The 26988-nt window shown below is 53.2% G+C and overlaps 2 protein-coding genes across 2 annotated transcripts; one reads left to right on the forward strand and one right to left on the reverse strand.

The window, feature by feature from the left end:
* Positions 1–320: 320 nt before the first annotated feature.
* SYNGR4 (synaptogyrin 4) lies at positions 321–9351 on the reverse strand. Its single transcript, XM_065899361.1, has 5 exons — positions 9272–9351; positions 8180–8377; positions 2165–2402; positions 851–990; positions 321–610 (listed from the first exon to the last, which is right to left on the reverse strand). Exons 2-5 carry the CDS (start codon positions 8270–8272, stop codon positions 377–379), a joined length of 705 nt encoding a protein of 234 aa, XP_065755433.1. The 5' UTR covers positions 8273–8377; positions 9272–9351; the 3' UTR covers positions 321–376.
* A 433-nt stretch (positions 9352–9784) lies between these two features.
* TMEM143 (transmembrane protein 143) lies at positions 9785–25698 on the forward strand. The gene is made up of 8 exons (XM_065899229.1): positions 9785–9807; positions 10175–10415; positions 11765–11869; positions 17495–17689; positions 18884–19011; positions 20304–20583; positions 23814–24006; positions 24623–25698. Exons 1-8 carry the CDS (start codon positions 9785–9787, stop codon positions 24880–24882), a joined length of 1425 nt encoding a protein of 474 aa, XP_065755301.1. The 3' UTR covers positions 24883–25698.
* Positions 25699–26988: the final 1290 nt, after the last annotated feature.

Here is a 26988-nt window from a genome sequence, read left to right on the forward strand (position 1 = left end):
TCTCCTTAGAGCCCTCTCCGCGGGCGGAAGCATCTTGTCTCTGAACTTGAGCTTCCTCAGCTGTACAGTGGGGCACCTCGTGCCTCCCTCCTGTGGCCAGTGCAAGGAGTAAAGGGCTCGCTGTGTCACAGGCCTGAAAAAAGGGTTTCCCTCCCGTCGCCGCCCCTAGCTATCAAGGTGGCACCCAGAGGGAGAGTCCAGGAGGTGGACAGGAAGTGGGACCTGCTACAGAAACCCCTGAGGAGACCCCATAGGATTTCCCCCCTCCCCATTGCACTCGAGGGACCGGAGAGAAACAGATATGAGAAGGACAGAGGGCAGTTTTCAGAAACCCTTCTGGAGGGAGGAGTCTCTTTACTGGTGTGGATGAGGCTGTCTAGGTGTCGGGCATCATAGTGAGGCGGGGGGCCTTCGGAGTGGTCAGATGGGGGGACAGGGCGGAGCTGGTGTAGCTCAGGCTGTGGGGACCGGTGGTGGGCGTGTTGACAGGGCTGGTGGCGGACAGCGGGGAGAGAGAGGTCACCACCACGCCGCCGTCGTCCAGGGAGCGCTTGTAAGGGACTGGAGCATCATTTCGGAGGTCCTGGAGGGCCAGGTAGGCCTGGAATATCTGTGGGCAGAGGAGGGCGGGCTGGAGGCTGGCTTGGGTGGGGTCGGCCCAGGTGGGAGCTGTGCCACAGCTCACTGGATGATGCCCACACTGGGCTGAGTCTGCTGGGCGGAAGGGGCGCCTTCTTCCCTCTTTGCCCAAAGTCACAAAAGGGGCTTGCGGAGGTCCTGGGGAGCTGGGTGGAAGGTTCTAGCCCTCTTAACTCACACCACCCCGCCCTGCAGGGAGGAGGCTCCTCACCCAGACGAGGATGGAGAAGAAAGCGAAGGTGATGGCGGCCTTGACACTGCTGCTCCCCAGGAGGAACTGTCTGGGCAGCGAATGCTGCCACTGGTTGGCCAGGAAGCAGAATCCCACGAACCAAATGCCTGCCCAGAGGGCTGGGGGGTCGAGGGAGAGAAGAGGGGTGGGGGGTGGGGGTGGGCGTGAGTTGGGGAGAGAGGGCTCAGGAAGGGTTGCTGGGGCCTCGGGTCTTGCCGTGGCCTCTCCCTCCCAGCCGGCCGCAAAACAACCCCTGGAGTGGGGTGTGCCGTCCACTACGGGGCTCGCTGGCCACTTGCAGCTTTTTATGTTTCACTCAATCAAAAATTCCAATCGATTAAAATAGAATTTAAAAAAATTCCACCCCTTGGTGGCACTGGCCACACTTCAAGTGCTCGGCGGCCACACGTGGCCCGTGGCTCCCGTGTTGGGGAGTCCAGGCACAGAACATTCCTGTCCTCACAGAACCTTCTCTTGGACAGCGCTGGACTCGGTGACCTTTAGGGGCCCTCCCAGCCCTAAGTTGCTGGAACTGGGCAGGTGCAGAAAAGGAGAGGAAGGAGCCTGGGGCCTGAGGAAAAGGAACGAGCATTTATTTGGCGCTTACTGTGTGCCGGGCTCTATCTAGGGTGCTCGGCATTGGTTAGGAGGCCAGGCCTGGCTTGGAAGCCTGGATCTGCCACTCGGCAGCCATTACACAACCTCCTCAAGCCTCAGTTTCCTCTTCTGTGAAATAGGAATCTGAACAGGACTTCCCCCCTTGGGTGGTTCTGAGGAAGAAATGAGACAGCCATGGGGAGCTCTTGAAGCGGTGCCTGACACAGGGGATATGCCTGGTAAATATCAACATCACTGCAGGAGTCCTTTCTCGAGGTTCATCCTCAGAAAAACCCTGAAGGTGGGAAATTTCATCCCAGCTTCTACAGAAGCTCAGAGAGGGAAGAAAACCCACACACTGAGGAGGCACCAGAGGTGAGATTTCAAACCTGGGTCGCTGACTGCGCTCTGCACCCAACCGCTGGCCACTGCCACTGGTGGCTTTTCAACAAAGGTTGTGAAGAAGGGAGGTGAATGAATGCGAGGAAAAAGCTGGGCAGGAGAGAGGCTTCTAGAATTAGTCTGGGGGTCAGAAGAGATGACCCTTACCCTGAGTCTAAGGGATGGGCAATGATTCCCCGGGAGGAAACAGCGGGCGCAGAAGAGCTTTGAGAAGTGAGGGGCAAAGCTTTGGGTCACATGTGGAGGACGGTCGGGGCCGGCTGGGTGGTCAAGGGCAGTGCCCGGGGGGCTCACCGGCCAGGATGAAGTCCAGGAGCTGGAAGGCCGTCTTGAAGCGGCTGCTGGTGGTGCGGCCCTCATGGGCGTCCAGGGCGAGGAAGGCCAGGCAGCTGAGGAAGGCCAGGAGGCCAGCTCCCACAGCGAAGCTGCAGCCCGCGCTGTTGCTGTTGAGGACGCAGTGGAGCTGCGACGAGTTGGTCTTGTTCTGGTAGCCATCAGTCAGCAGGGAGGAGAAGACGATGAGGGAGAAGACCTGTGGGTGCGGGATGGGGGTCCCCAGGGGCCGGAGCAGAGCTCAGCGTCTCCCCAGACCGGCTCATCCTCCCGGGCGGGTCCCCATCACTGGGTGTGGGGGCCCTGCCGTACACCCTCCCGGTGGTTCTGACCCCTCCCTCCCGGTCACATCCTCAGAGCTTCCCAGAGCCATCCTCCCGCTGCCCCTCGGCCCCTCTCCTCCATCCCAGCTCAGGCCTCATCCTCCCCACTGGGCCCTTGCCCCAGCCTCTTCCCCGGCCTCCCTGCCTTGAAGTCTCCCCACACGGCCCCCCAGGGGCTCTTTCCACACCCTGCCCCTCCCAGCTCCCAGCCCCGCACCCCCATGGCTCCCTAGCACCCCCAGGACAGAGTCCCAGCCCCTCATCTCCCCCCCACTCACCCCTGCCTCGCTCACGCTCACCTTCTGCCCCCCAACCCAAGTACCAATATGAAATGCACCGTGCCCGGGATTCGGGAAGAGAGGGCAATAAGTATCTGCTATCCTGTTGATTCTCTCTGCCTTCAAGTCTTTCCCTCTGGCAGCCACTTCTTCCTCCTCTCTCCCAGCTCCACTAATTCCTCTCCATTTTAAAAAAGGAATTTGTGAAATATTCCAAAGACACAGAAACGTACAGAGAGAAGTGTAATAAACACTCAGTACCTAATGAGCATTCACCTTTTGCTTCAAGGCTTTTTTTTTTTTTTTTTTTTAATATATTTTGTTTTGGCCACGCCACACAGCTTGTGGGATCTCAGTTCCCCAACCAGGGATCAAACCTGGGCCACGGCAGTGAAAGAGCTGAATTCTAACCACTAGGCCACCAGGGAACTCCCAAGGCTTTTTTTTTTTTTTTTAAAGCAAATACAGCCTGGGACTTCCTTGGCAGTCCAGTGGTGACTCCGCACTTCCACTGCAGGGGGCACGGGTTCGATCCCTGGTTGGGGAACTAGGATCCCACATGCCACACGGCGCAGCCCAAAAAAAAGCAAATGCGGGGCTTCCCTGGTGGCACAGTGGTTAAGAATCCGCCTGCCAATGCAGAGGACACGGGTTCGAGCCCTGGTCCGGGAAGATCCCACATGCCGTGGAGCAACGAAGCCTGTGCACCACAACTACTGAGCCCGCGTGCCACAACTACTGAAGCCTGTGCGCCTAGAGCCAAGGCTCCGCAACAAGAGAAGATGTTGCAATGAGAAGCCTGCGACCGCAATGAAGAGTAGCCCCTGTTCTCCACAACTAGAGAAACTAGGTCTTCGCACACAGCAACGAAGACCCAACACAGCCAAAAATAAATAAATAAAAGTAAAAAAAAAAAAAAGCAAATGCAGCCTCACCAATATGCTAGCCCTGTCACCTTTGTCTGTGCACACACTGCACATAGCACACGGGGGTACCACTGTCCACCTAACCCTGTTCATTTATGAAACCACCGATGTACTCCACAAGCACTACTAGCCTGTGTCATCCTTACAACCACCCTAGGATGTGGGCACTGTTAACACCCTCGTTTTTTTAGATAATGGAGCTGAGGCACAGAGAGGGTGAAGAGTGGCCCAAAGTCAGTCAGCTAGTGACAGGCAGTGCCTGGATTTGAACCCAAGTTGTCTGGCTCCTGAGTCTGCTTTAACCCCTGCTGTATATGCTGCCACCGGCTGGACCAGAAGCCCCGAGGGCAGAGGTTCCCATCAATGAGATTCAGTGACGATCTGAAGCCCCAGCGATTTGTCCCAGATGGTCACAATGCAGCGTGGCAGGGGCCACACCAGATATGGAAGGAACCGGTGTGTGTATGTGATGGGGGTGGGAGCTGGTCCAGGAGGGCTTTCTGGATGCGGTGAGGCCTGTAAGGAATGCTGCAGGGTGAGAAAGGCTATGGAGTGGGATCTTGTCTGGGGGTCAGTAGGGAGCCGTGGAATGGCTGAGAGCAGGGGAGGGGCAGGGTCAGCTCCGGGTGTATGAAGAGCCCTGTGGGGCCATGCAGAGGTGGACTGGAGTGAGTGAGACTGGAGGCTGGGAGTCTGGGGAGGAGGCTGGGGCCTACGCTCAGGGAGAGAGTCAAGGTTTGAGCAGGAACTGAAGTCAGGGGGCCGGATTTAGGAAGAAGTAAGGTGAGACCTGAACTGTACCTTAAAGAATGGGGAGCTTTGGGGAGTGATAAATTGGGAGTTTGGGATTGGCATATACACACTACTATATATAAAATAGATAATAAGGACCTACTGTAGAGCACAGGGAGTCTACTCAATAGACTGTAATGGCCTATGTGGGAAAAGAATCTAAAAAAGAGTGGATATATGTACAGGTATAACTGATTCATTTTGCTGTACACCTGAAACTAACACAACATCAACTATAATCAATTATACTCCAATAAAACTTAAAAAAAAAAAAGAATGAGGAGTTTTGCAGGCAGACAGGAGGAAGGGCATTCCAGGCAGGCCAAACCATGTGTGCCAATGCCAGATGCTGCAGAGTGAAGCTCCTGCAGGGGCTGGAGACAAATCTCATCTGAGGGGTCTGGTATGAGGTGAGGCTGGAAACACAGGGACCAGACCCTCTGAGGCCTTGAACACCACACCGAGGGGCCTGGACTTGGGAGCCCTGGCAAAAATTAATTTTCTAGCTTGGACTTAATTTTATGCATGGAAGGGCTCTGAGCAGAGGATGGCCAGCGTCAGACAGGGAGTTAGAGAAAATCTCCCTGGTCATGATGGATGGGAGGGCCCAGGCAGAAAGGCTGAGGCCAGGGCTCTGGGGAAGCCAGTGATATTTAGGATGCAACATTGGACTTGGTGATTGATTGGATGTGGTAGTGTTGGGGACAGGAGGGAGGGGAGGAGACAAGGGGAAGGTAATTCATTAGAATTTGAATTCCTTCTGGACAGGGTGCACGTGGGCCCCTTCTCTCTACAACCAGCACCCAGCACCAGACTGGACCTCTGCAAATGTGTTGAAAGAGTGAATGACTTTGGCCCTTCTTTTTTGCTCCTGCGCTGCCCTTCAGAGTGGGGAAGGGAGAGGCAGAGGATGGACCCCTAAACTCTACAGCCTCTGTCCATTCTCCTCTCTCCTTTGCCTTAACTGCCTTCTCTGAATAAAAAGAACAGATAATAATAATAATAATGACTAGTCCCTCTTTTTTTTTCCAGCATTAAGGGAGGGTATTCACATCCGTTCCATTTCAGGGCTGCAACACTGAGTCTGCAGAAGGGGAGCGTCTTGCCCTGCTGTTCCAAGGCAGAGCCAGGTCAAGGACGGGAAGGCCCATTGATCATTTTTGAGCCCAGATTCATTTTACCTTCGCCCCCTCCCTGCAGCCCTGGGGGCCCCGCGTGGTCGCGGTTACTAATCCATCGCCCTTTCACAGGTGATAAATCGAAAGCCGTGACTGTGCAGTGGAAAGAGCCAGCCGCGTCTGACTCCAACAGCTGTGTGGCTGGCCTTGGGCAAATTGCTCCCTCTTGGAGCCTCAGTTTCCCAGTCTGTCTCTGTGCTGCAAAGACGTGGACGCCTGGCCCTGATGGCAATTCTCATGACTGGCCAGAGAGGGGAAGCGTCCTCTCAAGGTTAGTCATGGGGGGAGGGGGTTGGAATCCAGCCCCCCTGACTTCCAGGCCCGCGGGCTGTCTGTCCACTGACCCAAAAAACCTTGGACAAGCAAGAAGGGGGCTTGGCTGGGCCAGAGGGACCCTAAGCCTCTGAAGCCCGAGGCAGACCTCCTTCCACACCCCTCCTGGCCTGTCCCCGGGGAGGGAGCAAAGATTCATTAGTTATGGCACCAGCTGGCAGGCAGCCGTGAGAAGGACAAAGGATGGGAGGACCAGCTGCCCGGAGACTCCCTGCCGAGGAACTGGGCCAGGGGGGGAAGGAGGAGAGGGCGGGCGGGAGGGAGGAGGGAGGTGGCAGGCAAAGTCCGTGACTGAAACGTCTGGCACAGTCGGAGGCCCTTCCCCCCAGCCCTTCCCCCCAGCCCTTCCCCACCCCCTTCTCCCTCGCCACCTGCCCTTCCTTCTGAAGCATCAGAAGCCAAGCCCGTGCATCCTTCTGACTCGCTCTCCAGCTGGGTGACGTCCTTGGGCAAGTCGCTCAACCTCTGTGAGCCTCAGTTTCCCCTTGGGTCCAACAGGTGTAATGATGCTCATGCCATAGGGTCGTGGTGAGGAGCCGAAGAGCGAGGCCAGCGAGGGACTTGGAACTGGGATGTGGAATGCGTTTTTCACCTCTTCCTTTGGGTGAGAACGACGATGGACACGAGTCCCCACCACCCTATGGCCCCCAAACCTATCCTTCTCTCCTCGATCACAAGTTGGTCCCAATAATAATCGCTATCGAAGGAAAGATGGCTACTTGCCAGGCACACACTAATCACTTTAGGGGCCTTGATTTCATTTTCACACACAGTCTTTCCTGGTGAGCGGGAAGGACTATACACAGGAGGGTGTGGAGGTTCAGACAAATCAAGTCACTTGCTCAAGGTCACACGGACCTGGGGTCACCGGGGAAGTTATCAAATAAAACGGGGCACTTTTGAGAATCAAAGGAGGTGCTGCTGCTAATTACGCCAGGACCAACCCAGGCAAGCAGGGCAGGATGTCGCTCTACACGGAGACCATGTGGTCGAACCAGGATTCTCAGTCAGGCCGGATCGATCCTTCTGGAATAGGACCCTGCATTCAATCCCGGGCATCCCACCTACTCTCCTGACCCCGATCAAATCTCATCATCTCCCTGGGCCTCGGTTCCCAACTCTGTCAGAGGAGTGCCGTGGAGGCTGCACAGCGTAAAGCCCACAGTCACAGCTTTAATTCAAGCACTGAGGTCCAGAGAGGAGCAGTGATCGGCTCAAGGTCACACAGCAAAGTCGGGGGCTGAATGAGGATCTGACCCCAGGTGTCTTGACTCTTCGCGAATGTGGTAATGATGAAACGAATGCAGGTAAATCCCTTGCTTGGCACTGTGCCTGGCCATAGTGACCACCTACCCTCTGGCATCTTAGGTCTACATTACATATTCTTATTCTCTTCCTACCTCTGTGCATCTTTCCCCCCAGAGGCCCCAGCCCCTGCTCCTCTCCTGGTCCCTTGTCTGAGAGGTGGAAATGAATGGGCTCTGGCATCTCACAGACCCCAGTCTGATTCTCTGCCTCTTACTGTGTGACCTTAGCCAACGCTGTCCAATGGAACCTTCCACCATGATGGAAATGTTCTAGATCCTTACTGTCCAATATGAGAGCCGCCAGGCTGAAATGTGGCCACTGTGACTGAGGCATGATTTCTTTTTTTTTTTTTTTGGCCGTACCATGCAGCTTGTGGGATCTTAGTTTCTCCACCAGGGATCGAACCCGGGCCGCCTGCAGTGGAAGTGCGGAATCCTAACCACTGGACTGCCAGGGAATTCCCTGAATATTTTATTTTATTTAGTTTAGATTAGAATAGCCACACGTGGCTTGTGGTTACCAAATCGGACAGCACAGCCTTAAAAAAATTATTTAACTTTCTCTGATCCTCGGTTTTCTTCTCTCAAAAATGGGGCTCCATAGCACCCACTTTGCAGGGTTGTTTCTTCCCAGGAGAGTTAATAAGTGCTCAGAATAGCGCAGGGCCTACAGTTAGATGCTCAGTAAAGGGTGACTTCCGTTATGAGCTCCCTTTGGCTTCATTTTCCCCATCTAACCCCTTCTTCCCCCCACCCCCACTCTCTGTGCACTGGGTCTGGGAGGTGAGACACCTGCTTCCTGTCACCCACGGGGCAGCCGGGCTACAGGAGGGCCTCACCCCTGCAAAGCTCCGCGCGATCGTCTTTGGCCTCTTGAGAAACTGCACGGCTTCACTGTTGGCCAGGTCCTGGAGGCTTTCTGGGATGTGCATGTCTGCTGTTCTGCTGCCCAGGCCCTGGGAGGCCGGAGCAGGAATGCTGGGTGCTGCCTGCTGGGCACTACCGTCCAGAGGCTCTAGGCCCACCCCGGGGCTCAGCTGCTGCAAGACAAGAGGGATGGAGGGGGGATGGTTAGAGTCCAAGGTGCGGGGTAAAGGGGCTGCCAGGGGTCCCAGGAGTAGGGGGCAGGGGATGGGAGGGTCCTTGTAGTCCCAGGATGGGGTTATATAGGGTGAGGGTTCTTAGGAGTCGGTGCATGGGTGAAGGAGATGCTGGGGTAGGGGTCCTAGAGATCGGGGCGCAGGATGAGAGGGTCCCATGAATTGGGGTGCCGGGGGAGGGGGCTTCTGAGAATTCCAGAGGTAGGGGCACAGGGTGAGGGAGCTGCTGGGGTCCCAGGAGTCAGGAATGCAGGCTGAGGAGGGCCCCAGAGGTGGAGGTGCAGAGTGGGGAGATGCCTGCCAGGCTAGGGAGAAGGAGCGGGGAGAAGGCAGGATACTGGGGTGATGCCCTGACACAGGAGCCAGAGGGCCCATTTTAAGGACTGTGTTAATGGGATTTTCGAGGGACTAGGGGTGCTGGAATGGCGATCAGAACCCCGGGGAGGTCTGAAACAGGGGGATCCCTTTCAGGCTTTGGGGTGACAGCACCCGTAGTGTAGACCCCAAGCAGCTCAGGGTAGATTTTAGGCTGTCCTCGTGATTGCGGGTGATTGCCTTAGAATCAGGGCCTCCCCTTAGAGTTCAGGTCCATCTTCATAAAAGTGCATTTCCTCAAGTCGGGGGTCTGGACCTCAGATGTGTAGGGAACATGGGCTCGGAACTCAGCTGCCCCCTCAGAATGAGGAGGCCGTGCCCCCGGCACTAAGCTACCTTCAGAGAATCGGGGTCTTCCCTTTAAGGACGTGGAATGTGGAATGGGGGTGGTGACACTTGGGGGTGATGCTACCTGACAAAGGGTCACCCCTACTCTGGAGGCCGGGTCAACGTCACCTGGAGGACCGCTCTTCCTTCCGCCCACCTTCCCCTCCTGGTCCTGGCACCACCTCAGCCTTCTTTTGGTTCCTCTTTTTCCCGCCTTTCCGCTCCTTCTCTGCTGGAGCTGATTGGCTGAGCCAAAGCCCCGCCCCCTCTCTTTCCCCGCCTACTCTCGAGCTGACAGGAGCAGGGGCGTGGCCTCAGCGGACGTTGGGCCGCCCGCCGTTGGCAGGCTGCGCGCGGAAGCCCTGCACGGTCCCGGAAGTCCCGGGAGTCTGGCGCCCGCCCCGCCCCTTTCCCTTTGAAGCTCTTGGACAAGGAGATACTTCTGCAGCGCATGCGCCGAGTCCAAGGAAAGCGAGTTGTGCAGCGAGGCAGGCAGATTGCGCGTGCGCAGTCGACACAGGGCGTTAGAAGAAGGAAAGGGACCTCTCTCAATGACCTAGGCATTGCGCATGCGTCTTACTGCGGACTGAAGCCGAACCTCGAAGGACCAGGACGCTTTTCTGCACATGCGCAGGAGGCTCAATGACAGTTGAACGTTGGCTAAGGTGAGGGAAAGGGTGAAGGATTGCCTGGCCGGGGGTGGGCGGCCCTGCACCCCTATGTAGCCTTCCGAGCATATCCTATGCGCTTAAGATCCACCTGCCGCCTAGACCCCGCAGAGACTAGTTGTGCCACCACAGGGCTTCTGGGACCGCAGTACGTTCCAGGACTTGAAGACCTCTGACCCCTGCCTAGGACTCAGGCCAACTGAGCACTGTGGGAGGGGACGCACAGCGAGGGCCTACGAGGCGGGCGGATGGGCTCTGCGCCCTTCCTGGGGTAGAAACGGCCCCTGGAAGTTGGGACACGGAGGTGGAGAGGGCGCCTTTACCCCCAGGTGACCATTGACTTATGCCCATTTCCCTCGTTTAGGCTGCGGGGAAAGGGTCTGGCCATGCTGCATGTGACCCGAGGGTTGTGGGGATCCAGGGTCCGAGTATGGCCCCTGTTGCCCGCGCTCCTCGACCACCCCCGGGCCCTGTCATCGCTGGCGGCCAAGATGGGGGAGTACCGCAAGATGTGGAACCCCACGGAACCCCGCAACTGGTCCCAGCAGTACCGCGAGCGGTTCATCCCGTTCTCCAAAGAGCAGCTGCTCCGCCTCCTGATAAAGGTACAGCCCGCCCCGGGTCCAAGAGCCTTGGAACTACGAATCCCGGCAGGCCTCGCGGCGGTACAGCCCTTCATGCTATAGAGGGCTGCCTTGGAGCCCCCTGGGAGTTGTAGTTCCTATTCCCTTTACAGGCCCAGGTGGGCGTGGAGTGAGTTGGAATGCAGGGGACTGACCTTTGAGATGCAGATAGGTGCCGCAGCAGTTCCGGACTCCAGCTTGTTCTGGGGGCTGGAACAAGCACTCACTGGGGCATGGTTTTTCCCTCTACAAAATGGGTATAATAATCATCCTCATCATTACTATTACTACTGCCTAATAATAATTATTATACCCACGAAGCTATAATTATAATGATATCACACAGAGCTCTTATTATATGGTACTGTACTAAACATTTCCCACATATTATTGAATTATTGAACAACCCAATAAGAGAGGTACCACCATCATTCTCATTTTACAAATGAGGTAACTGAATCAGGAAAAGGTCAGTGACTCACCCAAGGTCATGACTAGTGGCCCAGATCTGACCCCACAGCAGGGCGGGGACAAGGGTGAGGCAAGTAGGCACTTGCTCGACCCTAACAGCTTACCCCACTATTGCCATCATACTTGTGATTATTCTGTATTATCATTCATTCATTTAATAATTATTGATTAAACACCTGTATGGACTAAGTCCTGTGCTGGGCTTTATCCATACACGAAAGTATATGTACACACACATAAACACACGTGTATATATACGGACACACATAATCACATCACATTCTCACCATTGCTTTTTTGAGAAAGAGGGTATGATGCTCTGTTGCCGATGAGGAAACAGGTTCAGAGAAGTGATGACATTCACCCCGGGCACCGAGATAGGAAGCATAAAAAAGTGGTTAAGTATGTGTGGTTAAGTGGTTAAGTCAGATAGGCCTGGATTGTAGTCTCAGCTTTTCTTTATACAGACAGTGTAGCCCTCAGCAAGTGACTTCTCTGAATCTAAGTGTCCCCTCTGAATAATGAGGGTTATAATTCCGTCAACCTCCTTGCATCCTCTAGAGGATGATATCATGCCAGCAAACAGTGCCTGGCACACAAATAAGGAGTGACTCCTGGCCAGTAAGTGTCAAAGAGGGAACCTGAACATCTAGCTCTTCAAGTCATCTGTTTTTCACTCTCTGGAGCTACCTCAGTTTCTTGGCCAGTGAAACTGATCAACCCTTGTCCCTTCTAAAACACGCCCAAATTTTAAAGAGCCCAGAGCTCTGATTGTCTGTCTGGGTTGCCCAGGAAAGAATTCCTCCCCATGAGGAAGTAGGGAGAGGCCTAAAGAGAAGTTTTGCTTCCCGAGGTAACAGGAGTTCCATTCCAGTCCTGCGGAGAAGGCGGCTTTGGAGGAGTTCGTGACCCACGTGAACTTTTGCACCTTGTTCCACTACCATCACATCCTGGCCCAGCTGCAGGTGAGGACAGGGCCCCTCTGGCCCTGTCATCCTTGTTTGCTTATCCATTCATTAAGCAAAAATTCTCTGAGGGCTTACTTGGAGCCTGGCCCTGTTCTAAGCACTGGCAACGCAGCAGTAAGCAGAAGAGATGAAGCCATGCCCTTGTGGAAGTGACATTCCAATTGGGGAGATGATAAATCAATAATTGTAAAATATGATACCCAGGAGTTGTAAGTGCTATTGAAGGTGGAATAGAAAGGGACGAGAAGGGCACCTGTTTTAGACAGGGTGGTCAAGGAAGCCTTCTCTGAGGAGGTGACAGGTGAGTTAAGACCTGAGTGAAGCGATGCAGCGAGCCTCATGGGTGTCTGGGGAAGGACATTCCAGGCAGAGCGAAAAGCAAGTGCAAAGGCCCTGAGGTGAGAGAGGGCCTGGAGTGTTGGGGGAATGGCAATGGGACCACTGGCTGGAGGGAGAGAGGGCAAGAGGTGAGAGCAGAGAAGGAGTGGGGGAAAATTGTGCCTGGCCTTGTGGGCCATGCAGAGGACTTGGCTTTTATGCTAAGTGAGCTGGGAGCCGCCGCAGGTGGGCTCTGAGCAGAGGAGGGTCATGAGCTGATTCGGGTGTCAATAGGATCCTTCTGGCTGCCATGTAGGGAAAAGACGGTCAGAGGCAGGGAGATCTATTAAAGAGTCTATTATGTTTGTCCAAGTGACAGATAATGGCAGCTCCCACAAGGGTAATAGCAGTGGAAGTGGTGAAAAGTGGTCAGACGCTGCTAATGGTCTGAAGGCATCAGCATTCGGCTGTGTGGGTGGGGCCTTGAGAGAGAGAGGAGTCAAGGGGGCCTCCAGCGGTTCAGGTCTGCTCCTCCCGAAGGATGCGGCTGCCACTTACTGAGACGTGGAAGACAGAGTCGGGGGCAGGAGACAGGTCTGTGGGGAAGGTTGAGAGCTCAGTTTTGGACTCAGAAATTTGAGCTGCCTATTGGACAGCCCGGTAGAGAGAGGGACTTGAATGCCCACAGGCTGGAGGTCAAGGGAAGGGGCTGGGCTAAGAAATAACCCTGGAAGTATCTAGATGGTACTGCAAGCAACCACCAGGGGGATTAGTCCTGAGGAGTGAGTGCCAGTCCGGAGGTCGGGAAGGGGAACTGGAAGCAGTGAGGGGGCTGGACAAGGAGAAGTCAGAGAGAAGCAGAACTCCAGGAAACGGTGGAAGCCAAATTCTCAGCATCTCCTCCTGCTCTAGGATCTTGTGTTGGGCATCTCCGGGACCACCCTCAGATTCACTGATTTTCACGAGGGGCTCACAAAGCTCAGTAAAGCTGTTAGGCTCCCAGTACTAGTTTATTACAGCAAAAGGAGAACAGACAAAATCACAAAGGAAAAAGGCAAGGAGACGGGGTCCGGGAGAGACCAGGTGAGAGCTTCCGGTTGTCCTCTCCCAGCAGAGTCACAGGAACAGTGCTTCATTCTCTCATCAGTGGTGCATGACAACACGCAGGGTATCACCCACCAGGGAAGCTCACCTGACCTTGGTGTCCAGGGTTTTTAATGGTGGTTGGTCAGGCAGGCGTGGCTGACTGCCTACGTGGCTGATCTTAGTTACTTAGCCTCCAGCCCCTCCAGAGGTCACACTGCTACTTCATGGCCCCACCATGAATCACATTGTTAGCACAGACTATCAGGTGTGGCCCAAGCCCCTGGTAAACCAAGATACTCCCATCAGGCAGGATAGTCCAAGGGCTTAGAGGTTCCCTCCCAGGAGCCCACCAGTTCTTTGGAATGTGCAGGGTTTGGACAACCCAGGCCTGCCAAGTTAACCCTTTACCGCTCCTGCCCCCCTATAGCTCTCCTCTTTGCTTCGATGAGGGGCAACATCGGCCCCTCTGTGGCAGGCTTATCAACTCCTTCCTGCAGAACCGAGGAGCAGCTGCCATCAGCCCCATTTGCAGAAGCAGAAACTGAAGCTCCACGAGGGCCCAGATGTGTGCAAGATCATACAGGTCCCAAGTGGCAGAGCTCGGATTTGCTCCCCTGTCTCCTGGCCTCCAAGCTCTTCTTTGGGGCACTTTTTAAAAAAGTTATTTAAAAATATATTATTATATAAACATTTAAATATATTGAAACAGAAAGAATATACAGTGAAGACAGACATTCTCACTGAGGCAGCAGATTTTAAATGGACGCACTGAGAGGGTTGGGTAGAAGCACCAAAGGTGAGTGAGACACACTGGGTGACCATTTGCTGGTGACCTAAGTCCGTTGAGGAACCAGGCAAAGAACAAGAAGAGCCCAGTTCAGGCGCCAGCTTTGTCGTTCACTAGCCGTGCGGGTGACCTTGGTAGGTGACCTCTCTCTGCTCCTCCTTTCTCCTACGCATTTATTCATTGAATTCACTCACTAGATATTTACTGAGCACCTACTGTGTCCCCCGAATGGTTCCAGCCCCCAGGACACAGCGGTGAGCCTGAGATGTGTGTATCTGCCTCATGGCGTCATGTTCTCGTGAGGGAGACAGACCCTTGACAAGGTAAAGAAGTAAAATATGTTAAGAGGTGCTAAGTACCATGGATAGGGGTGCCAGATAAAGTACAGAACACCCAGTTTACTCATTTCCTACTGCTGCCATAGCAAATTACCATCAACTGGGTGGCGTAAAACAAGAGATTTATTCTCTCAGAGCTCAGGAGGCTGGAAGTCCAAAATCACGTTGTTGGCAGGGTTGGTTTCTTCTGGAGGCTCGGAGGAAGGGAACCATCCTATGCTTCTCTCCCAGCTTCTGGTGGGTGTCGGCAATCCTTGGCTTGTGGACACATCACTCCAATCTCTGTCTCCATCTTCACATTGCCTTCTTCTCTGTGTGTCCTTTTCTGTCTCTTACAAGGACACTCTCATTGGATTTAAGGGCCCACCCTAATCCAGTATGATCTCACTTTGATCCTTACCTTAATTATACGTGCAAAGACCCTATTTCCAAATGAGGTTGTATTCTTTTTTTTTTTTTAATTTGTTCTATTTTTATTATTTTTGGCTGCATTTGGTCTTTGTTGCCACACGCGGGCTATCTCTAGCTGTGGCGAGCGGGGGCTACTCTTCATTGTGGTGCGTGGGCTTCTCACTGCTGTGGCTCCTCTTGTTACGGAGCACGGGCTCTAGGCATGCGGGCTTCAGTAGTTGTGGCAATGTGGACTCAATTGTTGTGGCTCGTGGGCTCTGGAGCACAGGCTCAGTAGTTGTGACACACGGGATTAGTTGCTCCACGGCATGTGGGATATTCCAAGGCCAGGGCTCAACCCCGTGTCCCCTGCACTGGCAGGCAGATTCTCGAGCACTGCGCCACCAGGGAAGCCCGAGGTCGTATTCTGAGGTTCCAAGGGGACATGAATATTTAGGGGACACTATTCAACCTTCTATACCCAGTTAAATTTGAATTTCAGATAAGCTATGAATAGTTTTTTTTTTTAAGTATAATTATGTCCATGTAATACAATCCTTATATATTGCATAGGACGTACTTAAACTAAAAAATTATTTGTTGTGATCTGAAAATCCAATTTAACTTGATGTCCTGCATTTTATTTCTTTTTGGCTAAATCTGGTAACCCTAATTAAGAAGAAAAAGAAATCAGAGGTATTTTTTCAATTTTAGGTAGGGTAGTCAGGGAAGGCCTCAGTGAGGGAGTGACATTTGAGCAGCAACCTAAAGGAGGCCAGAGTGAGCCATATGGAGATCTGTGGGAATAGTAAGTGCAAAGGCCCTGTGGCAGGGGTGTGCATGGTGTGTAAGGAGGAACAGCAAGGTGGCTGGTGGGGCTAGAGCTGAGTGCCCAAGGGAGACAGGGCTGAAGATGAAGTCAAAGAGGGGACCCGGGGCCAGATCCTGCAGGGCTTTGTGGGACACAGTGAGGACTTTGCTTTGACTCTAGGTGAGGTGGAAGCCAGGGGAGGGTTCTGTGCAGAGAATAGGCGTGAGCAGATTTAGATGACAACAGGCGCCCTCTGGTGGCCATACCGGGAACAGACGGGGGTGAGGATGGGAGATGGGAGCTGGGAGCTGGGAGTCCTGCACTGAGGCCACCACAGCAGTCCAGGGGGTGAGAAGTGCTCAGATTCTGGATCTATCAATATTCTGAATGTGGTGCCATCAGGATTTGCTGATGGGCTGGAGAAAGAGAGGAGTCCAGGATGACCCAAGGCTTTGGGCCTGAGCACCTGGAAGGATGGGCTTGGCCTCTTCTGAGATGGAGAAGATGGGGGGCACCGTGGGGTGGAGTGGGAGGGGATTGGGGAGGAGTTTCAGGACCCCCGTGTGGGACATAGAGGGCCTGAGAGCGGGGTGGTGGGGACGGTCATGAGTCAGACACTCTCCCCCCTGTGCAGGGATGAATTCAGACTGTGAAGGCGAGGGTCTGTGTGAGTGGGTGTCCACACTGACCTTGATGTCTGTACCAGGGTCTATGTGCACATTAGAAGAAAGCACCCCTTACCCTAGCCTGGGGCTGTCTGATATGATAGTCACTATCTACACGTGGCTGTGTAAATTTGAAATAATTAAAATTAAATAACAATTTAAAATCCCATTCCTCAATTACATCCACCACGTTTCAAGTGCCCAGTGGCCATCTGTGGCCAGCTGCAACCTATTGGATAGTGCACATGGAGATGTTTCCATCATTGCAGGAAGTTCTATTGGATGGTGCTGTTCTATACCCTTTATTTCCTTATGAAAAGATGATAAATGTCTAGGTCTGCAGCATCTACAATGGTACAATTTTGGGAGGGGACATCTCGAATGGTTATTTTGTTGGAAGATAGGGATTAGAGGATGTTATTTTGTGGGCTTGATGTTGGATTTGAGGCAACTGTGACATCCCTTAAGAAATGTCAAGTGGAGAGTTTGTATTAGTTCCTATAAAGGCTTAGCTGCTATAACAAGCAGACCCCATAAGGCAATAGTTTAAAGGAGGTGGAGGATTCTTTCTCTCCCACTTAACAGCCTTGTGGTAAGTGGGCCAAGGTGGATAGGCAGCTCTGTTCCACATGAGATGATGCCGGGATCCAAGTTCCTTCCATCTTGTTGTTCTGCCATCCCCTTAGGGCACAGTCTTCATCTCTGTGGGCTCAGAACTGGGTTGTAGGCAGAAGAGCATTCGAAGCTGGTAGAACAAGGAAAGAGTGGAAAGTGCAGGGGGGGCAAGAAGTGAGGGAGAAGGTGTACCTGTCACTTCTGCTCACATTCTGTTGATGAATTCTCCTAGCCACACCTAGCCTCTCAGAGGAAGATGGGAAATGTAGTCTATCTGGGCAGCCCCATGGCCACCTTCACCTCTATTACTGTGGCAGAAGGGGAGGACAGAGCTCATGCACTGGAAATGGGTATTAGGTCTGGAACTTGGAGGAGAGGTCCGAAATGGAGATGTGGGTTAGGTAGTTATCTGCACAGAGGTGGTGTTTAAGGGCAAGGGGATGGCGAGGCGACTTAGAGTGAGCTTGAGGGAAGAGAAGGGAAGAGGGCCTAGAATCAAGCCATGGGGTACCCCATCATTTAAAGGATGGGGCCAGGAACATCCTTATGTGTACCCACAATCTCTCATGCAGTGACCTAGCTCATTTTTCTTCTCTCTGACTCTCTCCTCAGGCCTTGTATGACCCCATCAACCCTGACAGGGAGACCCTTGAGCAGCCTTCACTTACAGAGCCCCAGCGTCTGTCCAATGAACAGGAGGTGCTTCGGGCTCTGGAGCCCCTGCTGGCCCAGGCCAACTTCTCCCCACTCTCAGAGGACACCCTGGCCTATGCTCTGGTGGTCCATCACCCTCAGGATGTGGTCCAGGTGCTTGTCTTCCAGAGGAGAACCAAAACTCCCAGGATGCCTTGGGGTAGGGGTGGAGCCTTTTGGGAAGCAGAGGCTTCTGGGAGTTGTAGTCCTGAACACAGGGCACCAGCTCTTGTGGCGCCTTTGGTGAATTAGAAAAAGGTGCCTCTTTCTCAGGTCACTTCACTGCCATCTGTTGGAAAAGTATCATAAGATACAGGTCTTCTTAGGACTAGAGACTTTATCACCATTTGCCAGAAAACAAATACAGCTGTCCTTTGGTGGGGGGGATTGGTTCCAGGACCCCTGTGGATATAAAAATCCCCGGATGCTCAAGTCTCTTATGTAAAATGGCATAGTATTTGCAAATATATATGCACATCCTCCTGCATACTTTGTCATCTCTGATTACTTATAATACCTAATACAGTGTAAATGCTATGTAAAGTAGTTGGTGGTACACAGAAAATTCCAGTTTTGCTTTCTGGAACTTTCTGGAATTAAAAATTGTTTTTCTCCATGCCGTAGTTGGTTGAATCAATGATGTGAAACTCACGGATATGGAGGGCTGACTATAATAAATAATATCAGTACAAAATACCATTAAAGTCAACAAAATTAGGGAATTCCCTAGCAGTCCAGTGGTTAGGAGTCAGCGCTTTCACTGCTGGGGTGCAGGTTCCACCCCTGGTCAGGAAACTAAGAAGATGCCATAAGCCATGGGGTGCGGCCAAAAGAAAAAAGAAAGTCAACAAAATTATAATAAAAATACTGAAATCTTCCAGATTTCCACATTTTAGTGATTTTTAAGATGTGTTTTTTTTCTGAAGTCATACTTTACTGTCTCTGAAATTGGGATGTGACTTACAAGGGGTAGTGTGAAATAGTTTAATTGGCAATATATTTTCCCTTTTAGTTGCTTCATAAAATAATAAATTATAGAGTATCTTAAAGTCAGTGGCATCTTAGATTCTAGGAAATACGGTAATAAAGATGACTGTGATGTGAATGGCGCCATCTTGGGTGGTGTGCCCTTGTGCAGTACACAACATGAACAACCATACATGGCTGTTCTGCCTACACACCGGGTGATGATAAGCCTGGGAAGTGGGGCAGGGGATCATCGGGGGCAGGGGTATCTAATTCGAGTATTCCACACTCACACCCTAGCTTATGCTCAGCTGCCCCTGTTTCCTTCTTCCCCCTTGGCAGGTGACGATAAATTTGGACCAGTATATCTACATGCAGTTCTGGGCCCTGGGCCAGCGAGTCGGGCAGATGCCCCGTAAGTCCAGCGTGGGCTTCAAGCATGGCTTCTTCAAGTCGCCCCCTGCAGAGAGGTGAGGCGGCCCTTGGTTCCCCAGCTACAGCAAGAGGGAGCAAGGTTAGAGTCGAGAGGGGACTGACAGGTCAGTGTCTGGGTTCGGGTGTCTGGGACCCGGGTGGGAAGCCAAGAAAGGGGGAGAGGTGAATCAAATACTGCCTTTTCTTTCTAAGGAGAAGTAAGAACTACAATTCCCAGGGGAAGAGAAAGGGTAAGGACATTTTTCTCCATTTTCCAAATGAGGAAAACTGAGGCTCAGAGAGGGAAGACCAAATTCTGAAAAAGTGGTACCGCCAGGATTCTAATGAACATTATATTTTTAATAGATATTCAAATACAGAGTAGGGTCAGGAGAGCCAGACCTTCTCACAGTCAGCCAATGGACCTGTCAATCACCCAATCCTTCTGGAAATCAGTGTATCAAATACGGTTACGAATCCAAAAACAAAACACAACAAAAACCAAAGACAAGGGCTTCCCTGATGGCTCAGTGGTTGAGAGTCCGCCTGCCGATGCAGGGGACACGGGTTCGTGCCCCGGTCCGGGAAGATCCCACATGCCGCGGAACGGCTGGGCCCGTGAGCCATGGCCGCTGAGCCTGCGCGTCCGGAGCCTGTGCTCTGCAATGGGAGAGGCCGCAACAGTGAGAGGCCTGCCTACCGCAAAAACAAAGACAAAACGACTCTTATATCCCTTAAACAAGTAATTCCACTTCCAGGAATCTATTCCAAGGACATACTTATACGCGCACACTCTGTGTTTAATTATCTGTCTCTCATGCTGGACCATAGGCTCAACAAAGGCAGCTCCACAGATTCAGTGTTGTCGCTCCAGAGCTAAATAGCACTCCCTGGTACTTAGCAGATACTCTGAAATATATATAGAATTTGAATTTGAAAATTAACTAAAGTAATAAACTATAATGGAAAAATTAAAAAAAGAATAGAGGTATATACATATATACCTGTACAACTAAATCACTTCGCTGTACACAGGAAACTAACACAATATTGTAAATCAACTATACTTCAATTAACAAATAATAAAAAAGATAATTAACTAAAGAATCTTAGCTCTCATTTTTCAAGTTCTTAAAATCAGAAGCAACTATGTGTCCAATAATAAGGGATTGTATCATGTCACTGATCCCTTATTGTTGGACACTTATGTCTGACTTTCCTCCCACCATTGTTAATTAGCTTTTAAAATGATGATGTGAATACAGAGCCAGAGAGAGTGTCCTAGGGTTGGAGTGAGGCTCCCTGGGGTGGTCCTGACCATCGTTGCCCCTCCATCTCCGGCCATCAGGAGATACTTTAAGCGGGTGGTGCTAGCAGCCCGAACGAAGCGGGGGCACTTGGTGCTGAAGAGCTTCAAGGACATGCCGTTGGAGGGCCTGGAGCAGCTGCTGCCCGAGCTGAAGGTGCGCACGCCCACCCTACAGCGGGCCCTGCTCAATTTCACGTTGGTCGTCTCGGGTGTGGTGTTCTTCGTCAACGTGGGCATGGTGGTGCTCTCCGACCTCAAGATGGCCACCTCCCTGCTGCTGCTGCTCTTCACTGCCTTCATGGGCCTGCGGGCCTCCAAGGTAAGCGGCCCACCCCACCAAGCCTGCTCCTCGGTGTTCAGCCAGGTCAGGCCACCCTATCGTTTTGTTTCTCTTTTTGTGGATTATTCCTGCTTCGTGCTGTGCTTCCTTTCCTTTCCTTATTTACTCAACACAACCTTGGGCAGGTTTCTTGATCTCTCTGTGCCTCGATTTCCTCATCTGGAAAATGGGTGTAATAGCAAGACCTGCCTGGTAGGGCTGTTGTGAGGAGGAAATGAGTGAATCTGTGAGGAACACTGGATACAGGGCTGGCATGTGGCTAGTGGGATACAAGTGTTCACAGCCACTCACTGCATGCTTAGTGACGTGGGAAGGGTGTGTGTTTTAGAACCAGACTGCCTGGGTTTGAATCTAGTTCTACCGTGTTCTAGCTGTGTGACCTTCTTTTTTTAGCTTTTTTTTTTTTGGTGGCCACACCACGTGGCATGTGGGATCTTAGTTCCCCGACCAGGGATCGAACCCACTCCCCTGTAGTGGAAGCGTGGAGTCCTAACCACTGAACCTCCAGGGAAGTCCCTAGCTGTGTGACCTTGAACGAGCTGCTTAACCTCTCTGTGCCTCTTTAAAGTGGAGATGACAGTGGGGGCTGTTGTGAGGAGTAAATGAATTGATACGCATACAGTGCGGAAAACAGAGCCTGGCACATAGTACAGAAGGTATTATATGAGAGTTCGCCATTACCATTATTACTGTCATTACTGACTGTGCTCTTGCCTCCTGAGTCTGGGCTTCCCGGTCCTGGCCAGGTGTCACTATCACCAGGGGAGCTATTTTATAAACGCAGCCTCCTGTGTTCTAGCCCATATGGACTGAATTGGAAACTCTGGGAACAGGGCCTGTATTATTAACAAGCTCCCTTCCTGATTCCGCTACATGTGAGCGCAGGGCCGCCTCATCCAGTTGTGCAGGTTGTCCACCATCCAAGGATGCGTGGCCGAAGGGACAGTTGGGGGCTGGAATCCAACTTGTGCTTTGCTTGCTGAGCTGTGAGCTCTGTCTCAAGGCTGAGGTGGCCTCAAGGGGCTGCCTTTTACTGATTCTCCCCAGGGGTGGCATTGGCCCCAGGAATGTGGACTGGCGTGAAGTTGCTGTTGTACCCGCTCACTCACTTGCTGGTTCATTGGTTTTCAAGCTGTTTTCAGCCATCCCAATGGGCTCGTAGGAAGCCTGGTTAATAAATCCCAAGCCCATTGGGATGGCTGGAAAACCTGGTTGAATAAATCCACATGAAAACCAGCCCAGCCTGGCTGAGAGGGTAAAGCAGGTTACGGGGAGTCACATTCCCCTAGGGAACCAATGGCACCCCTGGGCCTCAGCCTTGGAGACAGCTGGGGGATCTCACAGTGATGGAGTCTGGGGTGCAGCGTGGTGAAGCGAGGCCCCAGAGGGAGTGGCGAGGGCCTTGAATGCCAAGGCAGTGGCCCTGGACTTCCTCCTCAGGGCAGGGGGCTATGGAAGGGCTGTAAGCACAGAGGGCGTGTGGCAACCACGGACAACAGAGGGGAGGGTGCCGAGCTGCTCTGGGGAGGACATGCACAGTTCTAGCCCAGGGAGGACCATCCATGCTACCTCTCAGTGGCCCGTGGGGACGGAGGGTCCTGAGCCTCTTGGGCTCTGAAGCACCCAGTTTAAAACCCAGTTCACTAGTTAATTTACTGCATCCCTAAGACATTTTCCCATGCCCCAGGCTGAGCCCCATGCCTTAACTTTATCATTTATTTATTTATTAATTTGGCTTGTGGGATCTCAGTTCCTCAACCAGGGATTCAGCCCGGGCCATGGCGCCGAAAGCACCGAATCCCAGCCACTAGCCCACCAGGGAACTCCCTCCATGCCTTAAATGTGGGTCTCCCTGGCCTCTGTCCAGCTGCCCGCACAGCATCCATCTTCCCCTAAACCCCCTTGTCCTCCCGAGTTCCCCGTCTTGGGACAGATGCTCAGATCAAACACCTGGGAGGCTGATTTTGCCGCAGGATACACGTCCCTCTTTCTCCTTCCACCCCTCCACCCACGAGAGATCTCGTCCACTTCCGTGGTTTCCACAAGCAGCTCCCCATCATCTCCTAGATCGGGGTGCTCTGTGCTCAGCCTGAAGCAGCCAAGTTGGCCAGGTGGAGGGCAGCATCTCTCCCACACCTGCTCTTCCTCCTGGTTCTCCATCTGTGGTTGACCCCGTTGTCCCCCAGTCACTGGTTAGACCCCTGGAAGTCACCCTGGCCCTGCCCCCCAACCCGTCAGTCTTCAGCCCATCCTTCCTGCCCCCCCTCCCCAAGTCTCTGTGCCCATCTCCTCTCCTCTATCCTGGCTCCAGCTCAGACCCTCTTCCTAGCCCCCCCCCCCCCCCCCCCGTTGGTCCCCTCCAGCCCATCCCCATTGGCCCCGGGGCTGGCCCTGCTTCTCCCTTGCTCACAACTTGGCATCGGAGACCTTGCTTCCCCAGCCTCATCTGACACAATTCTAAGCTTCAGCTCTACCAAAATATACTTGTAGCTCCTCCCCCCGCTTCTCTTTTCTTCTCTCCCTTTGCATATGCCGTTCCTGGTGGGGAAGGGGGGCAGCCAATAGACAGCTGGGCCCCAGACCTGGCGCTCCCTCCCTTCTTCTCTGAAAACGGCTCATCAAGTATTTGTTGTCTGTTAACACTTCTCTTTGACAATTTAACATTTAAAACCTTTTTTTTTAATTATGGAGAAGTGCAAACAGATGCAGAAATAGAATAGTATAATAAGCTTCCTTGTAGCCAGCACCAGCGTCAACAGTTAGCAACAGTCAATCAGGTTTCACCTAAAGACCGCCTCCCCGACCACTGGATTATTTTGAAGCAGATCCTACATGCGTCATCTGGGAACACTTCAGTATGTGTCTAGACGATAAGGATTAAAAAAAGAAAAAAATCATTGTAACAAAAAGTGCCGACACTAAAACTCCTATGGTCCGGAAATCCTCGAACACATTCATTAATACGTGGCTCAAATGAGCAAACCAGGGGCGAGAGCATGTGGGTTAAACATCCAAATACCCAGGCCCCAGTCCTGGGGACCTGAACCGAAGACGTCTGGGGAGGTCCCTGGAGCCCTCGGGAAGGACTGTACCAGCGTAAGTGACCCAGGGGTGTGTATATGGGTGAGGGTGCGTGCTGGGTGGGTTTGGGGGGGGTGTGTGGAGCCCCAGCGCGGCCCTCACCCTCCCGGATCTCGTCTGACCTGCAGATGTTCGGACAGCGGCGCAACGTGCAGGCGCTGGAGCTGGCGCACATGCTCTACTACCGCAGCACGTCCAACAACTCGGAGCTGCTCAGCGCCCTGGCCCTGCGCGCGCAGGACGAGCACACCAAGGAGGCGCTGCTGGCGCATAGCTTCCTGGCCCGGCGGCCCCGGGGGGCGCGGGGCCAGCCGGAAGAAGGTAGGACTGCGAGTGCCAGGTGGCCCCACACTGCCCCGCCCCTTTCGGCCCCGCCCCCGCGAGGCCCCGCCCCATCCCAACGCTGCCTGGCTCAGACGTGGCCCCACCTGGAACAAACTCCACCCTGCCCCTACCGGGTTGAGACTACCGTTAGTCCCAAGTGGCCCTGCCCCAGTGAGACACCGTCCCCACGATGCCCACCTCCCAGTCCCGGCTCGCGCTGGTGAACCCGATTCATCACTCGGGACCCCTGACCCAGCTTCTGCTCTTCCCTGGGGTGACCTCCCTCTCCTAACCTCAACCTCGATAGGAGTCTTGGATCAGGCTCCTGTTGTGGCATGCTCCCCACTCCCCGCCCGCTTCTTCCTGTACGTGAACCCAAACACTTCCTACAAGACACCCTTATCCGTTACCTGTGTAAGCGCCCTGAGCAAGAGTCCCTGTCTTGTCCCCAGATGAGAGCCCCAAAGCTGAGCCTCCTAGGCTTTGTCCCACTCCCCTAGGCTTCTCCCAAACCCAGACCCCTCCCATTCGTTGTGCTGCGCCCTCCCTGCTGCCCCCTCTCAGTCCTTCCAGGTCTGTCTGACCTCCTCACAACCCCTGCCTCCCTCTGCAGAGACCTCCCAGTGGCTCCAGTCAGAGGTGGAGAACTGGCTTCTAGCCCAGTCAGGCTGTGACGTGGCCTTCAACGGAACTCGGGCCCTGGCCCACCTGCAAGCCCTGACCCCCAGCATCGGGATGTACCCGCCCCCGGGTTTCCCCAAACTAGACCCGTTGGCTACTATCACTTCCCCCGAGGCCGCACCACCCAGCACTGATGACCCCTTATCGAAACCTCTCTGTCCCGCCCCGCCCAGCCAGCTGGTTGGGAACTAAGCTCCGCCTCCTCGACAAGCCGTCAATCATGGCTACGATGCTTCACCACTCCGCAACTTCCAGTTACTCATTACTACTTAACGTTACTCTGTTTTCTTAAACAAAGTCGCCCATCAAGGCAGCCTGCTGTTGCTAGGCCCCCTCTTCGGATGAACAGCCAATCAAAGCTTTTAGGCTCTGCTTCTGTTCCATCTTGGTCCCCCGCCCCACAAACATTTAAACGTGGTGCCAGCCAATCACAGCCGTGCAATGCTACAAACCACCAGGCACAGCTGTTAAACTGTGCCCTCCCGAGGCTATATATCACTGTCTTTTTAGCCTGTACCGGGCAAACTGCCCATCGTGTTCACCGAGGCGGAGCTCCAGCCCACGTCCAATGAGAGCCTTTTAGCCCGGTTCTCTGGCAAACCGCCAATGAGAGCAGTTGGGCACAACCATCCTAGGGCAGCCAGTTGTCCCTGCATGGAAGCAACCAATCAGAATTTTTAGAGGAGACCTGATCTATCAATTGCAGCTACTTATAAGGCAGGCCATTTGGTCAACTGTCGATCAGCTTGTCCAGGCTGAAGGGGTTGGGAGCCTTGTGTCGGGCAGAAAGCTGGGCCAGGAGGAACCAGAAACTATCCTCACCCCAAGGCTCACGTCCACTCAGGCCCCAACAACAAAACTCAGGCGCCTTCCCTGCCCAGGTCCCTCAACCTTTCTACAGAAACTACCTCAGCCTGGATCTTGCCTCCACCAGTGGCCTGTGCAATATTTATTGGCCTGTCAATTTCTCCCTTGTCCCCTCTCGCAAAGGAATAAATCATGTTTCATAAATCTGGATGAGTGGGGTAGCCGCAGGGGTTGGAGGGAAGGAAGGCATTGGAATCCTGGAAAGAAGAGACTCTGGGTCTTGGGGGAATGCATTTTGGGTGGGTCCCGTGCAAAGAAAGCTGTAGTCCTAGAGAGAGACTGGGCTTGGAGTTGGTGAAATAGACTGGCTGTGGGTCACAGAAGAGGATCTTAGGGAGGACCTGACTCCTGAGCAGAGCCCTGGTTCCCCAAAAGACTGAGTCTTCTGAACACAGAAGATAGGACAGATCGTTCACTGCACAAAGACACACAGCCAGGAGATGGGTTGGCGTAAAAGCCAGCCTTTCCCCGTCCCACATGTGGGGTTGAGTAAGCCTGGAGAAGAGGGGGTGTCATCTAATTTTTACTAAGGTGTCATATGGATTAGAGGCGGCATTTGGAGAGGGTGGGGGAAGAAGAGGGGTTGGGTTCCAAGAGGGAAATGGAAAAGAGTCTTCTCAGAGGAAGGGTCAGAGGGAGAAAAAAAAGAGACTCAACTGTTCCCAACCGAGGTTCTTGGCCTCCTTAATCAATAGAAATTGATCAGAGGCCAGATAAGAAATTCAGGCAAGGCTTTATTGGGGTTCCTGCTGCAGCAGGGGGGAGAGAGAACAAACAACAGTTTCCCTTGAAGTGGGGTGAGCTGGTCCCTTCTATGGAGTGAGGGTAGGGGTGTGTCCAGTGTTTGGGCCAGAGGAGTGGCTTAGGTGGCTTGCCCACCTCTTCGGTGATGTGTGCAGTGGGCACGCGCAGTACCCTTCTTTTGCTCCTGGTTCTTCAGAAGTGGCAGTTGGGCTTTTTGGTCTCTTCGTATCTTGTTGTCCAGAATTTGCCCCATGTGCACATGCGTGCAGTTAGTCCCTTATAGTTTCTTTGTATTTTGTAGCTGGAGGAAATATTTGTCCAGGTGCAAGCAAGGTAGCAAAGGGTCCCAGGTCCCAGCCTGTCTAACAGCAATCTAGAACAAGACACACAGCCTCGCTAGTTGAGAGAGACCCTTGGCCAAGGAGAGAGGACTGGAAACACAGATTCCTGGTTCTTACCTAGAAGTGCCTGAAGGTCTAGTCTTGGGAGGAATCCTGAGTTTTGAGACCGGAGGGCCCGGGGGCCTCGGGTCTGCGGAAGGGGAAGAAGGGCTGCTGGGACCGCGGGCTCCTGTATCCCAAGTTAGAGAGAGACGGGGGCCTGGAGCTAGACGTTCTGAAGACCAAGCTGCTGCTGATGGGGGCTGTCCCCATTCAGGAAAGATCAGGCACGAGCAGCCTGGGTCCC

Source organism: Phocoena phocoena, chromosome 20 (genome assembly GCF_963924675.1).
Source record: "Phocoena phocoena chromosome 20, mPhoPho1.1, whole genome shotgun sequence".
In the NCBI taxonomy this organism is placed as follows: Eukaryota; Metazoa; Chordata; class Mammalia; order Artiodactyla; family Phocoenidae; genus Phocoena; species Phocoena phocoena.

Coding starts and splice junctions, on each gene's coding strand:
- TMEM143 (XM_065899229.1), top strand. CDS start 9,785: ATGACAGTTGAACGTTGGCTAAG. Junction 11,870..17,494: donor ACATCCTGGCCCAGCTGCAG/GTGAGGACAGGG, acceptor CTCTCTCCTCAG/GCCTTGTATGACCCCATCAA. Junction 17,690..18,883: donor ACCCTCAGGATGTGGTCCAG/GTGCTTGTCTTC, acceptor CCCCCTTGGCAG/GTGACGATAAATTTGGACCA.
- SYNGR4 (XM_065899361.1), bottom strand. CDS start 8,272: ATGCACATCCCAGAAAGCCTCCAGGACCTGGCCAACAGTGAAGCCGTG. Junction 2,403..8,179: donor TCGCGCGGAGCTTTGCAGGG/GTGAGGCCCTCC, acceptor CCGCACCCACAG/GTCTTCTCCCTCATCGTCTT. Junction 991..2,164: donor CCTGGACTTCATCCTGGCCG/GTGAGCCCCCCG, acceptor TCGACCCCCCAG/CCCTCTGGGCAGGCATTTGG.